The following is a 15,413-nucleotide window of genomic DNA, read 5'->3' on the forward strand; positions in this document are numbered from 1 at the left end:
TTGTCTGCTGTAACCTGCTGTATTCAGTAAAAGATCTTCTTGGATGGGAAAAGGGTATTTGGTGAGTTCAGCTATCTGGTAAAGACTGTCCGCGGTGATTGTGTCTGCTTATAGAGTCCAGACATAGAGGTGTCAGCAAGGGATAAGTCACTAATACAACAGTTAGAGCCAGAATAGGATATGGCACCAAGCTTTATTACCAACAAATGGTGAATGGCTCCAGAATTTGTATCTGATATGGAGAAAACAAAAACTTTGGTTTTCTTGGAGTATTAAGTCCTGCTCTGGGTCCTGGAGCCTGGAGGCTTTGTAGCATTTTGGGTGGGAAAAGCATCTGTTTCTAGGTTCACATCTTACCCAAGAGCACAACCTCAATAATGGTCTATTTATATGTGAGCTGACCGATGCTTAGGGGTCTCTCTCACTCTCTCTGCTGTAGGAACCTGCTGTTGGGTAAAAAGGCTGACTGCTAACAGAACACTAAAAAGATACAATGGCTGCCTATTCGTTTTGGGAAACCCATTAGGGATACATAGTTATTCAGGAACAAGCAGATGGTTTGGTATTCTTATGATATGGACTCTTGTATTGAAACTTCATTCCTTGCTGAATAAAAGTGCAGGGTAAGCCGGCTTGGACTGTTTCCAGGTTATCCCTGTCTCATACATGATTTATTGCTGCCAATACCAGTTGAGTCTGTCCCGTACAATATATGTATCTTGTGTTTTCCGATTTCTCTTTGGTATAATTCTGTTCTGCCTTGAATCCAGTTAGCATCTCCTCGCCCCTTGCAACACTTAAAGCATGTTTGATATCTGTAGTGAGTGCTGCACATTACAATCAGGGCTACACAGACAGCCTCGCACATGCTCAGTCTGTGGCTCTGTGACTCCGGTAATCATTCATCCTCTGAGATCTCTATTTGCTTTATAGCAACATTCCTGTTTCTGATGCTGGAGAGAGCTGCATTGCCTCTACACCAGCTATAACAAAAGACATGATTCACACACCACAATTCCACACTCGCTCACCAGCACGGTCTGCCATCATCTAGCAATGAGCGAACCTTATTTTCAACATGCATCCTAACTAGCAAGGAATAACATGCTGTGATTTATCCCAGGCACCAGTCAGCATCCATAAGGCAATTTTGTGTCATCACATACAAAGGCTATGCTATAAACACACGCTGTAAAATAGCAGCTCCATCCTGGAACCCAGCTGATGCCATACACGCCGTCTTTTCTGCAAAGAAAGACAGAAAAAACATGGATTTCAGCAACTCCTCAGTTTTTGATCAACATAAAGGTAAGTCGAACTGGGTTTACAATTTGTGCCACCCATCTGCTGTTAATTCGGCCATCGCATGAAGTCTCGCAATCAAATTAATTATCTGTCATTTGTATTTTGTATTGAATGACATGAGACGACCAATATTGACCAATAAGTCCCTTGATATAGTGGAGTATGCAGGTGTTGCTATTCTTTCACTGTCACGTATATTTAGCACTTATGCTGAGTAGTCACGATCTTTAAAATGATTTCTTGCAGCTGGCTTTATAAAGCTAAATGTATATTTTTATTATCACTGCAATATTTCATATTGATACGCTGCATAAAACCAATTTCTTCATTCACTTCTGTGTGGATCCCATGTCTGTTTCATTTACTTTTTTAGTTGCAGTATTGTATATATTCATTTAGCTTGTATTAGGATTTTACGGCACTAATCCATTGCTAATATTTAGCGTACTAATGGTCCATTCTATTAAAGTGAGAGAAAAGGAAAGTAAAGGTGTTGTCCATAGAAACCATTCAGATTACAACTGACATTATTCCGTGTTAATCTGAAAATAAAGGGGAACAATCGAATTGGTTATTTATCAATAACACCTTTTTCTATCCTCCACTTTTATAGCATGCCGTTACCATTGTGGGGCAAAATTAGTGGGCAAGTTTACTATACAGTTTCTTAACTACAGGGTTTCTTTTGATAATGTAGTGCAAAGGACTTGGAGGGGAATTCAGTAATGGTTTGCCAATTATTTAAAGACTGTTGTGGACATTTGAGTGCCGGCATCCTGGTTCAGAGCACTGTTTGCACCAGTCCCAGTTAGCAATTTTTGCTATGCAATAGTGATTTGCTAATTATAATGCTGTGGCAGACTTTTTTATCATCCGTTAAGCACTTTATGACATCAATACACCCTTTTTTGTTCTTCAAGCACAATGCCACGTGAACAGGTACAAGTACTAAGCGAACATTAATTACACTACAGCAGGTAACTAGGAATGTGCACCTGTGTGCGGTGCTAGTTCTCAGACCATGCTGCCAAATGGAAAAGTGACCCAACATGTATTGATGTTTTTAAATTTAGTCAGTGCATCGTAGAATTAATGTTCATGAAACTGTTAAGAAATATAGCTGCTCATGCATGACAAATTCTCTTCATAACTTTGGCAGTCATTAATGTGTCCCAGTGCTTCCAATCTCGAGTCCCAAGAAGCGCCGGGTTCTGCATGTGTATAGCAACCCATAAACGAATCAGATTTCAGTTTCCTCTATCCAAGTAAAACAATGAGGTCTGCTCTGTTATCACAGCTTCCAACACTTTGGGGTAGATTTACAAAACCCTCTGCACTCAGAATCTGGTGAAGCTGTGTATGGCAGCCAATCAGATTCTAACTTCAGCTTGTTCCATTAAGCTTTGGCAATAAAACCTGGAAGCCGATTGGTTTCTATGCAGAGTTGGACCAGATTTTTCACTCTTCAGTTCTAGTAAATAACCCCCATTTGCCTTTATAAATGAAGTCTTAGGATCTCTCAAGTGCAATTTTCCCTGGTTCCGCCTCCAGGTAGTTGCACGCATGTGACGTGTTGGCTGTTAATGATGGAGCTGGAGACCCTCGGAGCGAGACACAAGCGAAGGAGGATTATGTTTCTCAACAGTGACGCTCTGTTGTGGGCATCTGGCTCAGCCCTGTTGTGTTACAATGCTTCACTAAACTGATTCCGATTAGCATGACAATGTGTAATTCATGTGTCACTGCAACAGTACAGAGTCGGAGTTTATACCGCCACAATGGGCCTCCCTGTTCCGTATTGTAGGAAATATACTGTGTGCTCCGAGTGGCTTCTGGCAGAATAAACACTAGGGGAACCAATTTGACATGTACAGGTTGCTATGGAAATCCAGATGGAGCTAAGCTGCCTTTTGCAGTGCAAAGCTCATTGCAGTAACCTAGAATAGGCCACTAGACTAATTAATACATCAACTTGTGTTTTGTTTTGTTTTTTTATTAGACAACTAACCCAAAAATGACGGACATCTTAAAATGTTTACAGACATGTCGCCATAACGACGCTAGGATGCCAGCAAAGACCATATTGTCTGATGTACAACAGTGATATAACAATAAGCATGATAAGCCCTATCTAGACACATAATATAACCCGATTGTAATGGCAGAACAACAATCCCTTTATATAAAACAACTTATTGATTATGGGGTCATCAACCACTTCAGTACCGGACTGTGTATACCTTTGTTGATTGCCAGCCTTTATTATGGTTTTCAGTGCTGCGATAGTTTGACTAAAATTACTCCGTCATGCAACATATGAATTCTATATCTTTTTTTTTTTTTTAAGACACATAGGGGTTTATTTACTGAAGCTGGTTCACTCAGAATCTCGTGCACCTGTGCATGGCAGCCAATCAGCTTCTAACCTCAGCTCGATTAATTAAGCTTTAACAATAAAACCTGGAAGCTGATTGGTTTCTATACAGAAGTGTACAAGATTCTGAGTGAACCAGTTTTAGTAAATAAACCCCATAGAGTTTTCTTCTGGTGGTATTTAATCCCCCTGGCGGTATTCCCGAGTGTAGCTTGGGGTTAAGTATCAGTAGCAGAAGTGGTAACCCCGAGCTACACTGCAGCATTGCTCTGGGATCCTTGGATCACTTACCTTGTCCCGCGCCGTCCTCCCGCTGCGTCCCCGGCCATGTCCTTCGGCCGATGGGTTCCGTTCCCTGCAAGCGTTCAGGGGGCCGAACCGGCAGGAGATTAAAAAATGTCAAAATTTTACATAATACACTAAAATCTGATAGTATTACATTACTGTATCAAAGCATTTCACATACATTTTGTCCCGAGTGCTTTGTCCTGTGCCCTGCCTGCATTTTTACTGTTCTTTCTGCCTAGAAACTGAGAAACGTCCATGGCGTCCAAAAAGCGTCCCTTTAGGTCAAAAGCGGCTTTAGACCAGCTAGAGAACAGCGATAGTAAATTAGAACCACTTGCAGAATTGAGTGATAATGATTCGTGGGGAAATTCGTCATCAGACACTGAAAACGATTCTGCGACTAAGCTCAGCGATGTGCAAACTTGGTGCTCTATTTCAAATTTCAGTGTTTTTGGTTTGATTATATTATTGAATTACATTTATTATTATATTATTTTTTATTAATCTTTATTATATTATAATTTATGATTTCGTGTTTCAAATTTTATCATATCCAGGATGTTTACTAGACTCTTGTTCGCACAGATTTCAGTGAGTTATTCCTAAGAATTACAGGCCTACAATACTACTTTGAGCACAGAAATACTGACATAATCATACCACTAGGAAGGTTAATAGCCACTGTTTTTTTTATCTTTTCCTATAAAAATAATAAATAATTAGATACAAAGACCAAAGATGTTGAAATATATAAATAATAAATAAAATAGATAAAACCAAATATGTTGAAAAAACTGTTTCCCGTACTTTCTGTTGTAAAACATGTCAAATAAACATGCCAGAACACTAAGAACATGTCCCAAAATGACCTCTTTTTGGAAAATAGGCACCCCAAGGTGGTGTAATGTTTTTTTCCACAATTTTTTGGAAACAAAGGGACATACTGGTATTAAAGTGGTTTATCCATACCTGCTCTGTGCAGTGAATTTGCACAGAGCAACAACAATCCTCTTCTTTTCGGGTCCCCGTCGGCGCTCCTGACTCCTCCACCTCAAGCAGTGCCCCAGGGGAAAGCTGTAATGAACGACCTCTCACGAGCAATGTATACCTATTAATAAAAATACAAATAGTGACTCGCACTACTACATACTCATAACATGTGCCTGAACAAAAATTATAAACATACAGTGCCACGCTTCCTAGCTCACTTATGAATAAAACCAAACCATAGTGTAAACATAAATCAATAAAAAATGATAAATATAAATCATAAATCAAAAGTCTCTAAATAGTGATTTCTTCAACTTGAATATGTTTCATATTTCATCTTTTCATATCATTTAATGCTCCACCAAAAACAAACACCAGATGTGCCCTCACCTGTAGTTTTTGACCACACGTGCTTTATCCTTTTAAAATTTCTATTTTATTAAAACATAGTTGCTAAATCACACCAGATATATTGTGCATAAACATCCAGGAATGTTCATATACAGGCAAACAAAGATAGGTTCCATTCATTTGAAATTACACTGTGGGTAGATTGGTGTATCGAGAGCGTCGTGATGTCATCAAGCCCCTCCCCTACGCTTTGCACTACAGGGTCACGTGGCTTCCTCAGGGGAAAGCTGCTGAGCCGATGTTCTATGCATCCATAAGACACATTTGCCCGTGACTTGGCCCTGCCCCTCTGCTCTCTCCTCAGTGGCTCACTGGCTGTGACTGACAGCAGCAAAAGCAAATCGGTACCCTTTGCTGTCTTAGCCAATGAGGAGGAAGTGCCCCCAGACAGCAGAGGCTTTCGATAACGTTGCTGGGTCGGAGGGGGCTCAGATAAGGATTGGGGGGCCGCTGCACACAGAAGATTTTTTACCTTCATGCATAGAATACGTGAAGGTAAAAAATCTTGAGCCTTTAAACCACTTTTAAGTGTTTGTAAAGGCAATTTTTAAAAATAAAATAATAAACATGTTATACTCACCTGGTATTGCACATAGCAGCCCTGAACCTCCTCTTCTGGGGTCCCTTGCCAGCAATCTTGGCTTCTCCTCTTCTGTGTCTGCCCCCACAGGAAGCGCTTGCTATGGGGACAGACGTGCAGGTTCAATCCCGAGCCGGGCTGCGTGCACGCATTGACATACACAGCGTCGCTTGGCTCTGCCTCTCCACTCTCTGAGCATTGAATTTGACTAACAGCAGCCAGTGGCTCCTGATGCTCTCAGCCAAGCTTGTGAGAGTGGAGAGAGAGGAGAGAACACCAGCAGAAGGGCACAGCGCTGGATCCATACAGAACTCAGGTAAGTATTTAGGAAGGGGGGGCACAGCAAATGGCAAAATGAACCACTTTAACCTCCCTAGCGGTATGATTATTTCAGATTTTTGGTGCTGAAAGCGGTACCATTATTTTGCATGGAAATATGTCATTTTTTTATTGTAGGCTGTAATTTTTGGAATAACTCACTGAAATCTGTCCGAACAAGAGTCTATTAAACATCCCGGGTATGATAAAATTTGAAACACGAAATCATAAATTATAATTTAATAAATAATCATAAAAAATAATAATATAATAATAAATTTAATTCAATAATATAATCAAACCAAAAACACTGAAATTTGAAATAGAGCGCCAAGTTCGCACATTGCTAAGCAAAGTCGCAAAATCGTTTTCAGTGTCTGATGACGAATTTCCCCACAAATCATTATCACTCAATTCTGCAAGTGGTTCTGATTTACTATCGCTGTTCTCTAGCCGGTCTAAAACCGTTTTTGACCTAAAAGGGACACTTTTTGGACGCCATGGACTTTTCTCAGTTTCCAGGCAGAAAGAACAGACAAAATGCAGACAGGGGACAGGACAAAGCAGTAGGGACAAAATGTATGTGAAATGGGTTGAAACAGCAATGTTTTACTACGTAAAATTTGTTTGGGAAAATAATTAAATGTTTTTAAATTTTCAAATTTCCCGCCGCCGCCGCCCGTACTTCCCGACGTCACAGGGACCGGAACACAGAAGCCGGATGCCGGCATCAGCCGGAGGAGATGGCCGGGGACGCTGCAGGGGACACATCGCGGGAGCGAAGGACAAGGTAAGCTCTGCAGGGAATCCCTATGCAGCGCCGCATGGTAAGCCTGAGTGTAGCTCGGGGTTATCGCTCTTGGTACTGACATTTTACCCCGAGCTACACTCGGGAATACCGCTAGGGAGGTTAATACACTAGATACTGCACATCATTATTGTAAAGGTCATACACAGAAGGAGGAGGTGAAGGGGTTAATGTGCAGATGTTCGGGAAAAAGGATGGTGAATCCTTAATATATATAAGTCTACTACAGGACAGGATGGGGATCAGTAGAGTAGGAGAGGAAGGGAGCTAAAGGTGTTAAAAGCAATCCCACAATCAAAACACATCTAACTTGTATCTGCTGCTGACTTGAAACTAATAAATGATCATTCATTCACCAGTTGCTCCTTCTGCAGTTGTTAGAGGAAGGGGAGGGATCACAGATGTAAACACTACACAGTTTATATTTGTGATCACTGTGATTGCTCAATCACAGCAATCGCATGGTACAGAGCTGCTCGTATTGGCTCTGTACACTGTCTGAAGTAGAGCCTTCAAATGTTTTTTTAGGTTTCTTGGGTTGAGGATTTCATGGGTTACCAAGTGACACATGAGAGATAGAAGTAGAGAAGCTTATGAAAAGTGCTGGATAGAGGAGTTTGAGGGAGTGACTAAAGCGGGGGAGAGGAAAAGGTCATGTGCAAAGCAGAGGTTACATTTGGGATGGTATCTGGAAAGCAGTAGACGATATATGAAAATATATGAAGGGTCAGACTGTAAAGAGCTTTGTAGTTTAAAATTAGAAGTTTGAAATAAATTTCCTCCCAGATCTGGACCAGGGCATCACTGAGCTCCTGGACAGTCTGAGGTGCAATCTGACGGCATTGGATGGCCCAAAACATGATATCCCAGAGGTGTTCTATTGGATTTAGGTCAGGCGAGCATGGGGGCCATTCAGTAGTATCAATTCCTTCATCCTCCAGGAACTGCCTGCATACTCTCGCCACATGAGGCTGGGCATTTTCGTGCACCAGGAGGAATCCAGGATCCAGTGCACCAGCGTAGGGTCTGACAATGGGTCCAAGGATTTCATCCCGATACCTAATGGCAGTCAGAGTGCCATTGTCTAGCCTGTACAGATCTGTGCATCCCTCCATGGATGTGCCTCCCCAGACCATCACTGACCCACCACCAACATGATCATGCTGAACGATGTTACAGGCAGCATAACATTCTCCATGGCTTCTCCAGACCCTTTCACGTCTGTCACCACATGTGCTCAGGGTAAACCTGTTCTCATCTGTGAAAAGCACAGGGTGCCAGTGGTGGACCTGACAAGTCTGTTTCTGATTGTTTGGTCAGAGACATTCACACCAATGGTCTGCTGGAGGTAAATTTGTAGGGCTCTGGAAGTGATCATCCTGTTCCTCCTTGCACAAAGGAGCAGATACAAGTTCTGCTGATGTGTTAAGGACCATCTACAGCCCAGTTCAGCTCTCTTAGAGTAACTGCCTGTTTCCTGGAATTTCCTCCATGCTCTTGAGACTGTGCTGGGAGACAGAGCAAACCTTTTGGCAATGGCATGTATTGATATGCCATCCTGAAGCAGTTGGACTGCCTGTGCAACTTCTATAGGGTCCAGGTATTGCCTCATGCTACCATTAGTGACACTGACAATAGCCAAATGCAAAACTAGTGAAAAACAAAAAAGATGAGTAGGGGAAAAAATGTCAGTGGCTTCCACCTGTAAAACCATTCCTGTTTTGGGGTCATCTCATTGTTGCCCATCTAGTGCATCTGTTAATTTAATTAACACCAAAGCAGCTGAAACTGATTAACAACCCCCTCTGCTACAACCCCCTCTGCTACGTAACTGATCAGAACAATATCCCACGAATTTAATTGACTTGATGCTATACTCTGTTCCTTTAATTTTTTTTGCGCAGTGTATTTTAGGATGGGGTGTAGAACAGGATAGCCAAAAATTAAAAATGTTTTATCCATATTAAAGTGGAACTTTAGTCAGAAAATTAATTCCTGCTAGATCACTTCAGGCTGGCGTCTTGCAGGTGTAGCTATGTAAAACATTAAACATAAGTGCCTATATTAGGGTTGCCACCTCATCCCTTTAAAACTGAACATATATTAATTACACAAGTTCTGAGGTTAATTTAATGCAGATAAGGCACTAAGTGAGTTTAATTATTACCTTAATCAGCCACAGAACCTGTGTAATTACTATGTTCGGTTTAAAGGGAGGAGATGGCAACTCCAGCCTATATACTGTATAAAATCCAGGAATACACTGCCTCACCCTGCTCTGCACATGCTCAGTTGCTCTATTTTCGACGCTGCCAAAAATCTAGAGGCCAATCTGCTGGCATCCTATAGATTTATTGCTGCTAAGGGGCTCTGGGCTTCAGCAAAATGGCAGCCTCCGGCAAGAAGAAACAAATAATGCTGGAGGCAATTTATAACACATGCTGATTTTTGGCAGCATAATTAATAATGTGAAATGTATGTTCCTTGCTAAAGATCATTTTTTTAATCAAGTTTTTATGGGTAAAGTTCTGCTTTAAAGTATTGAACAGGCCCCGACAATACAATGCAGTCTCCAATCAATGCTCACATGTATCCTTATATTGTCTTTCCAGCAGCTCAGAAGCCTCGAATCTCCGTAACCTGCAAGGTTCAACATTTTACTGGTAGGAATGACTACTGGCCCTGTAAAGCCATCCCTACTGACAAAAAGTTTCATGCAGAGGATGGGTTGGGTCATGACTCATAGAACAACACTTTCAGGTAGTACGGACACTTGCAGATTACAACAGTCTTGAATTCGGCAGCAGAAGGGAGCATCTGTAGGTATATACAGGCACAATGCCTTCTTTGCAGTGCTGGAGCCTGTTAAGAGCTATGAGCTTACTGACAAATCTATTTTTTGGCTTGAAGCCAAACCTCAGGTATGATCCTTAGTGCATACTTACATTTGTCCAGCTTGGAACAATGTAAGTATTCATATCTAATACCTACAGGGCCGCTCAGGTAGGTGACAATCACTGTATTAGTTGGTGCTACTTTTTTTTTTTAAGTCCGCAAACGTGCAACTATAACGAAAAAACCCGTAAGTGTTCACAAAAAATGTGCAAGTGCAAAACACCACACGAAAAAGTGCACTTAGGGGTGTGCTGTGTCCTACCCCTAAAGGGGCTTGGACCGCTTACCCTGATCCCCCGGGGCACGAAGCTCCTGACGGGGACAAGGTTCCCAATTGGTCCTCCTGGCCAAAAGGCCTGGTGGACCACCGTTCCCTATGCCCAGCCAAAGCCGGACATCCAGTACTAGGCAAGGAGGCTCTCCCGAAGAAGAGCCTCCTAGGGATCAGGGGAGGAAGGAACCGTATGGCCACACATCCTCCCCCTAGACTTCAGGGTAGGCCCGAGGACCCACACCCTCCATCCGTGAAAAACACACACATAAGGCAAAGAAAAAGTGACAAACGTGGGTAAGTGCATAATAAATAAGAGAAAGAAAAAATAAAAAAGTGGTACCGTGCCGAATTGTGCACAGACCAGGCCCTGAGGCCCGTAGCAAAAATTGCCCTGGACTTAGCCAAAAGGCCTGGTCCTTAGGGCGCTGTGCAAAAAGGAGTGTAAAAACAGTGACCAAGTGTCATTTTCACACCGTGGGGTCCCACACCCAAGTGTTACTAGTGACACCCCTGAGCGCGTCTCCCCAGGGGGCACTGAGTTTGCGGACTTTTTGCCTCCCCAGCCCCTGACCAGACCAAGGTAGCTTGTTCAAATCAGGAGGTACTGGGTCTTTCCAGTCTTCCCAGAGGAATTACTCCCGGGGCCCCAGCTTAACTCGTGGCGCTCCCCGGTTTCTGTCCCTCCGGTACTAGCCTTCCGGACCCCCATCATTCCAGTGAGGGTACTATACAACAACCATCCCCGCAAAGCTAGAATGGTCGGGAGCACCCCCACTGGACACTGATAAGAACAGATACTACACTTGATCTTAGCCAAAAGGCCGAGAAGCGATTAGTTGGTGTTACTACAAGTAATGATCCTCCAGTTCATGTGCCGAGCAACTTCTCTTCTGCACACTGAAAGTAGAGGGTCACTTGCTCAGCACTGCTGCCACTCACAGAATGCAATTATATTTTCAATAAATACAAAGCATTCTCTGATGGGACGAGGTAGGGAGACAGGGCAGTAAAAATCACCGCTCGGCACAGGACCCAGAATATTGCTGCTATATTGGGGTTCAAGGACTCAACCCGCAATATGCATATACAGGTGAAACTCGAAAAATTAGAATATCGTGCAAAAGTTCATTTATTTCAGTAATGCAACTTAAAAGGTGAAAGTAATATATGAGATAGACTCATTACATGCAAAGCAAGATAGTTCAATCCGTGATTTGTCATAATTGTGATGATTATGGCTTACAGCTCATGAAAACCCCAAATCCAAAATCTCAGAAAATTAGAATATTACATGCAATCAATAAAACAAGGATTGTACATAGAACAATATCGGACCTCTGAAAAGTATAAGCATGCATATGTACTCAGTACTTGGTTTGGGCCCCTTTTGCAGCAATTACTGCCTCAATGCGGCGTGGCATGGAAGCTATCAGCCTGTGGCACTGCTGAGGTGTTATGGAAGACCAGGATGCTTCAATAGCGGCCTTCAGCTCTTCTGCATTGTTCGGTCTCATGTCTCTCATCTTGGCAATGCCCCTTAGATTGTCTATGGGGCTCAGGTCAGGCGAGTTTGCTGGCCAATCAAGCACAGTAATCCCACGGTCATTAAACCAGGTTTTGGTGCTTTTGGCAGTGTGGGCAGGTGCTAAGTCCTGCTGGAAAATGAAGTCAGCATCCCCATAAAGCTCGTCTGCGGAAGGAAGCATGAAGTGCTTCAAAATCTCCTGGTAGACAGCTGCATTGACCCTGGACTTAATGAAGCACAGTGGACCAACACCAGCAGATGACATGGCTCCCCAAATCAACACAGACTGTGGAAACGTCACACTGGACTTCAAGCATCTTGCAGTGTGTGCCTCTCCATTCTTCCTCCATACTCTGGGTCCTTGGTTTCCAAATGAGATGCAAAAGTTGCTCTCATCAGAAAAGAAGACTTTGGACCACTGAGTAACAGACCAGGTCTGTTTTTCTTTAGCCCAGGTAAGACGCTTCTGACGTTGTTTGTTGTTCAGGAGCAGCTTGACAAGAGGAATACGACATTTGAAGCCCATGTCCAGGATCCGTCTGTGTGTGGTGGCTCTTGATGCACTGACTCCAGCCTCAGTCCACTCCGTGTGAAAGTCCCCAACACTTTTGAATGGCCTTTTCTTGACAAACCTCTCCAGGCTGCGGTCATCCCTGCTGCTTGTGCACCTTTTTCTTCCACACTTTTCCCTTCCACAAAACTTTCTATTAACGTGCTTTGATACAGCACTTTGGGAACATCCAACTTCTTTTGCAATTACCTTTTGAGGCTTTCCCTCCTTATGGAGGGTGTCAATGATGGTTTTCTGCACAACTGTCACGTCAGCAGTCTTTCCCATGATTGTGATTCCTACTGAACCAGACTGAGAGACCATTTAAAGGCTCACGAACCCTTTGCAGGTGTTATGGCTTAATTAGCTGATTAGAGTGTTACACTTTGAGCCTAGAATATTGCACCTTTTCACAATCTTCTCATTTTCTGAGATTGTGGATTTGGGGTTTTCATGAGCCGTAAGCCATAATCATCACAATTATGACAAATCACGGCTTGAACTATCTTGCTTTGCATGTAATGAGTCTATCTCATATTAGTTTCACCTTTTAAGTTGCATTACTGAAATAAATTAACTTTTGCTCGATATTCTAATTTTTTCGAGTTTCACCTGTAGACACAGGTGGTCAACAGTTTATTCACAGTGCAACCACCACCAGGAAAAATGTCAGGTGTTATCTGAGTTGACATTTAAAAGGTCAGGTAGTCCAAAATTACCACCAGGAACCCAAAGCTTTCCAAGTCTGGAGAACCCTTTCACAATATCTCAGACAAAAATCTCATTAGAAGATGAGGAGTGTAGTTGCAAAGCAATCTTGCAACAATGCAAAATCCCTACTTGGCAATGACCTTCTCACCAAGGCTAACATGTTTCTTCACAGCTTCATCAGGGTCATGCATTTTGGAAAAGGAAGGCTATAGCAATCAAAACAGATTTTATATCAGGATTACTTGATCATTCCAACCAAAGTTCTCATGTCTATAAGTGCTTTTACATGCAGGGGTCAAATAATTCAAAAAATCCACTGAGAGGTATCATGGGAACATTAGGTGACTCTATAGGACCTTGTATTGTAAGTACTAAGCACTGCAGTCCCTTAGTTCACTTTCTTCAGAACTCTTTATGCTACCTCCTGAATGATAGCTGTTAATCAAGTTTGTTATAGAACACATTTACCAATGTGCTATCAATTCTATGGGACGGTTCTGCAGTTGTTATATTTACCTACAGAAAAGGGAATGTGGTTTCACAGCGCACACACCTCACATCACAACGTTGGCTGCATCAGGGAAAAGGGCTTATTGACTAATGCAAGAAAAGGGCAATTTGTATCCTGATGCCCTATGGTTTCAGTTCAAGCCAATGTGCTGAAGTGGTGCGCCTTAAGGAAAATATTAAATTTTTGTGCAGAGCATTCAGGCATACTTTAATAAGTTGTAGCATGCTCCAGTGCATAATAATTGCATGCAAACAAAAAACAAAAAAAGTTTTAAAAAATGCATTGCAGTGCAACTTAAAAATACATGCTATTGCGTACACATTTTGTGCTAAGGTGCGAACAAGCCCTAAAAGTCAGTTTTTATGGTGCAAACAAAAATCACAAACAGATTTTTGTACTGCTCAATTGTTCTCTGTAATGCTTTAGCGTAACATGAGTTAATAAAGCAATTTTGCTGCTGTAATCATATCATGGAAATAGCCATTTAGCACCCCTCTGTTTAATACAGGGTACATAATTATAAAGATGTTTTTCCAGCAGGGGACTATTAGCCAAAGCGTGCTGCTATATCAAAAGATGTAACACACATGGTAGTGTTTTAAATGTTGCAATCAAATGAATATATCAATAAAAAATATGATCTCTCGGCAAACAAACAAATAATCACTTCCCACAAATGGACATACCTGTACGTCCTTGGGTTTCAGTGGTTCAGTCAGGATCATGGCTACCGGTTGCAGTCATGAACATGGTATCTTTCTTTAGCGCTAGCGATGCTCTATAATGTAAAAGTGATCAGAGACGCTATACAGATGTGCATCTCTTGTGAAAGAAATAAGCAATAAAGTGGATTAAAAAATTGAAGTTAGTGTAAAAAATAATTTTAAATAAAAAAAAAGAAGAATTTGAAAAAAAATAAAATAAAGGTGCCCCCATTCCCCTGCGCTTACATGAAAATGAGAACCCATATATAGGTTCCGCATGCATATGTAAATGATGATGACACCACACATGTGATGTATTGATGCAAACATTAGAGCAAAAATTCTAGCACCAGATCTCCTGTGCAATTCTAAACTGGTAAAGGCTTTTAAAGCTTTGTCTATGTAGATTTTTTTAGGTACTGTAGTTTGTAACCATTCCACAGGCAAGACCAATTTTAAGTGTGACAAGTATCTATTTACTTGGCATAACAATCTTATATTTTACCCACAAAATTTGGTATTGTATTGTGTTTGTGTGCACTACAATTCATTAAAGTCGATTTTTTTCCTGAAAGTTTGTGTTTGATAAACCACTACGCAAATATTGTGTGACAAAGAATTGCAACAACCAACTTTTTTTTCTCCAGGGCCTTTGCTTTCAGAACATATATAATATTTTGGAGTTCTAATTAATTATCTAGTAAAAAAAATGCAGATATTTACATGTATGCAAGAAGTGTCAGAATTGGCTTTGGCAGCATGTGGTTAAAAATGATCATTTGATCAATCTGTATTGAAATTGATTCTCTAACATGCTCAGATATTTGTTCAATCGGTCAGAAGCAATTGACTAAATTCCGCAACAGTTAATCGACTTGGCTAAATTGATCAAGAGCTCCCTAAATTGATCAGATAATGGGTCTATGGTTTGTATATTTGTTTGAATGATCATATCAGTATGTGTGTGGTCACCATTAGATGTAATGGCCACTAGGACAAATAGAGTAATCTCCCCAGACAGCAATAAGAACCTGATAGAGTTTCAACATTTCTCCGCTTTGTCCATAGCTAAAATATAAATTGTTGGCTTTAGATACACCTTAGATTCCACATAGTGGAACTAAACCCTCCTATCCCTTACAGCCAATAAAGCTGCCATCTTTGCTTCT

General features: G+C 41.6%; 1 protein-coding gene and 1 pseudogene across 5 annotated transcripts in view; one reads left to right on the top strand and one right to left on the bottom strand.

The window, feature by feature from the left end:
- The first annotated feature begins 875 nt into the window (after positions 1-875).
- ANKRD55 (ankyrin repeat domain 55) overlaps positions 876-15,413 on the top strand; it is a 145,622-nt gene continuing 131,084 nt past the window's right edge. For 3 of the 5 annotated variants that reach the window (XM_089688072.1, XM_089688074.1, XM_089688075.1), the window contains exon 1: positions 878-1,308. In XM_089688072.1, coding sequence (XP_089544198.1) covers positions 1,269-1,308 — 40 coding nt within the window. In that variant the 5' untranslated portion in view covers positions 878-1,268. Of the gene's footprint in view, positions 1,309-15,413 lie in introns of all 5 variants that reach the window. The other 2 variants (XM_089688073.1, XM_089688071.1) reach the window with 2 other exon arrangements.
- Positions 10,961-11,076, bottom strand: LOC149453644 (U2 spliceosomal RNA; annotated as a pseudogene).

Source organism: Staurois parvus, unplaced genomic scaffold (genome assembly GCF_062004578.1).
Source record: "Staurois parvus isolate SC_StPar_1 unplaced genomic scaffold, SC_StPar_1.0 ptg000445l, whole genome shotgun sequence".
Taxonomy (NCBI): Eukaryota; Metazoa; Chordata; class Amphibia; order Anura; family Ranidae; genus Staurois; species Staurois parvus.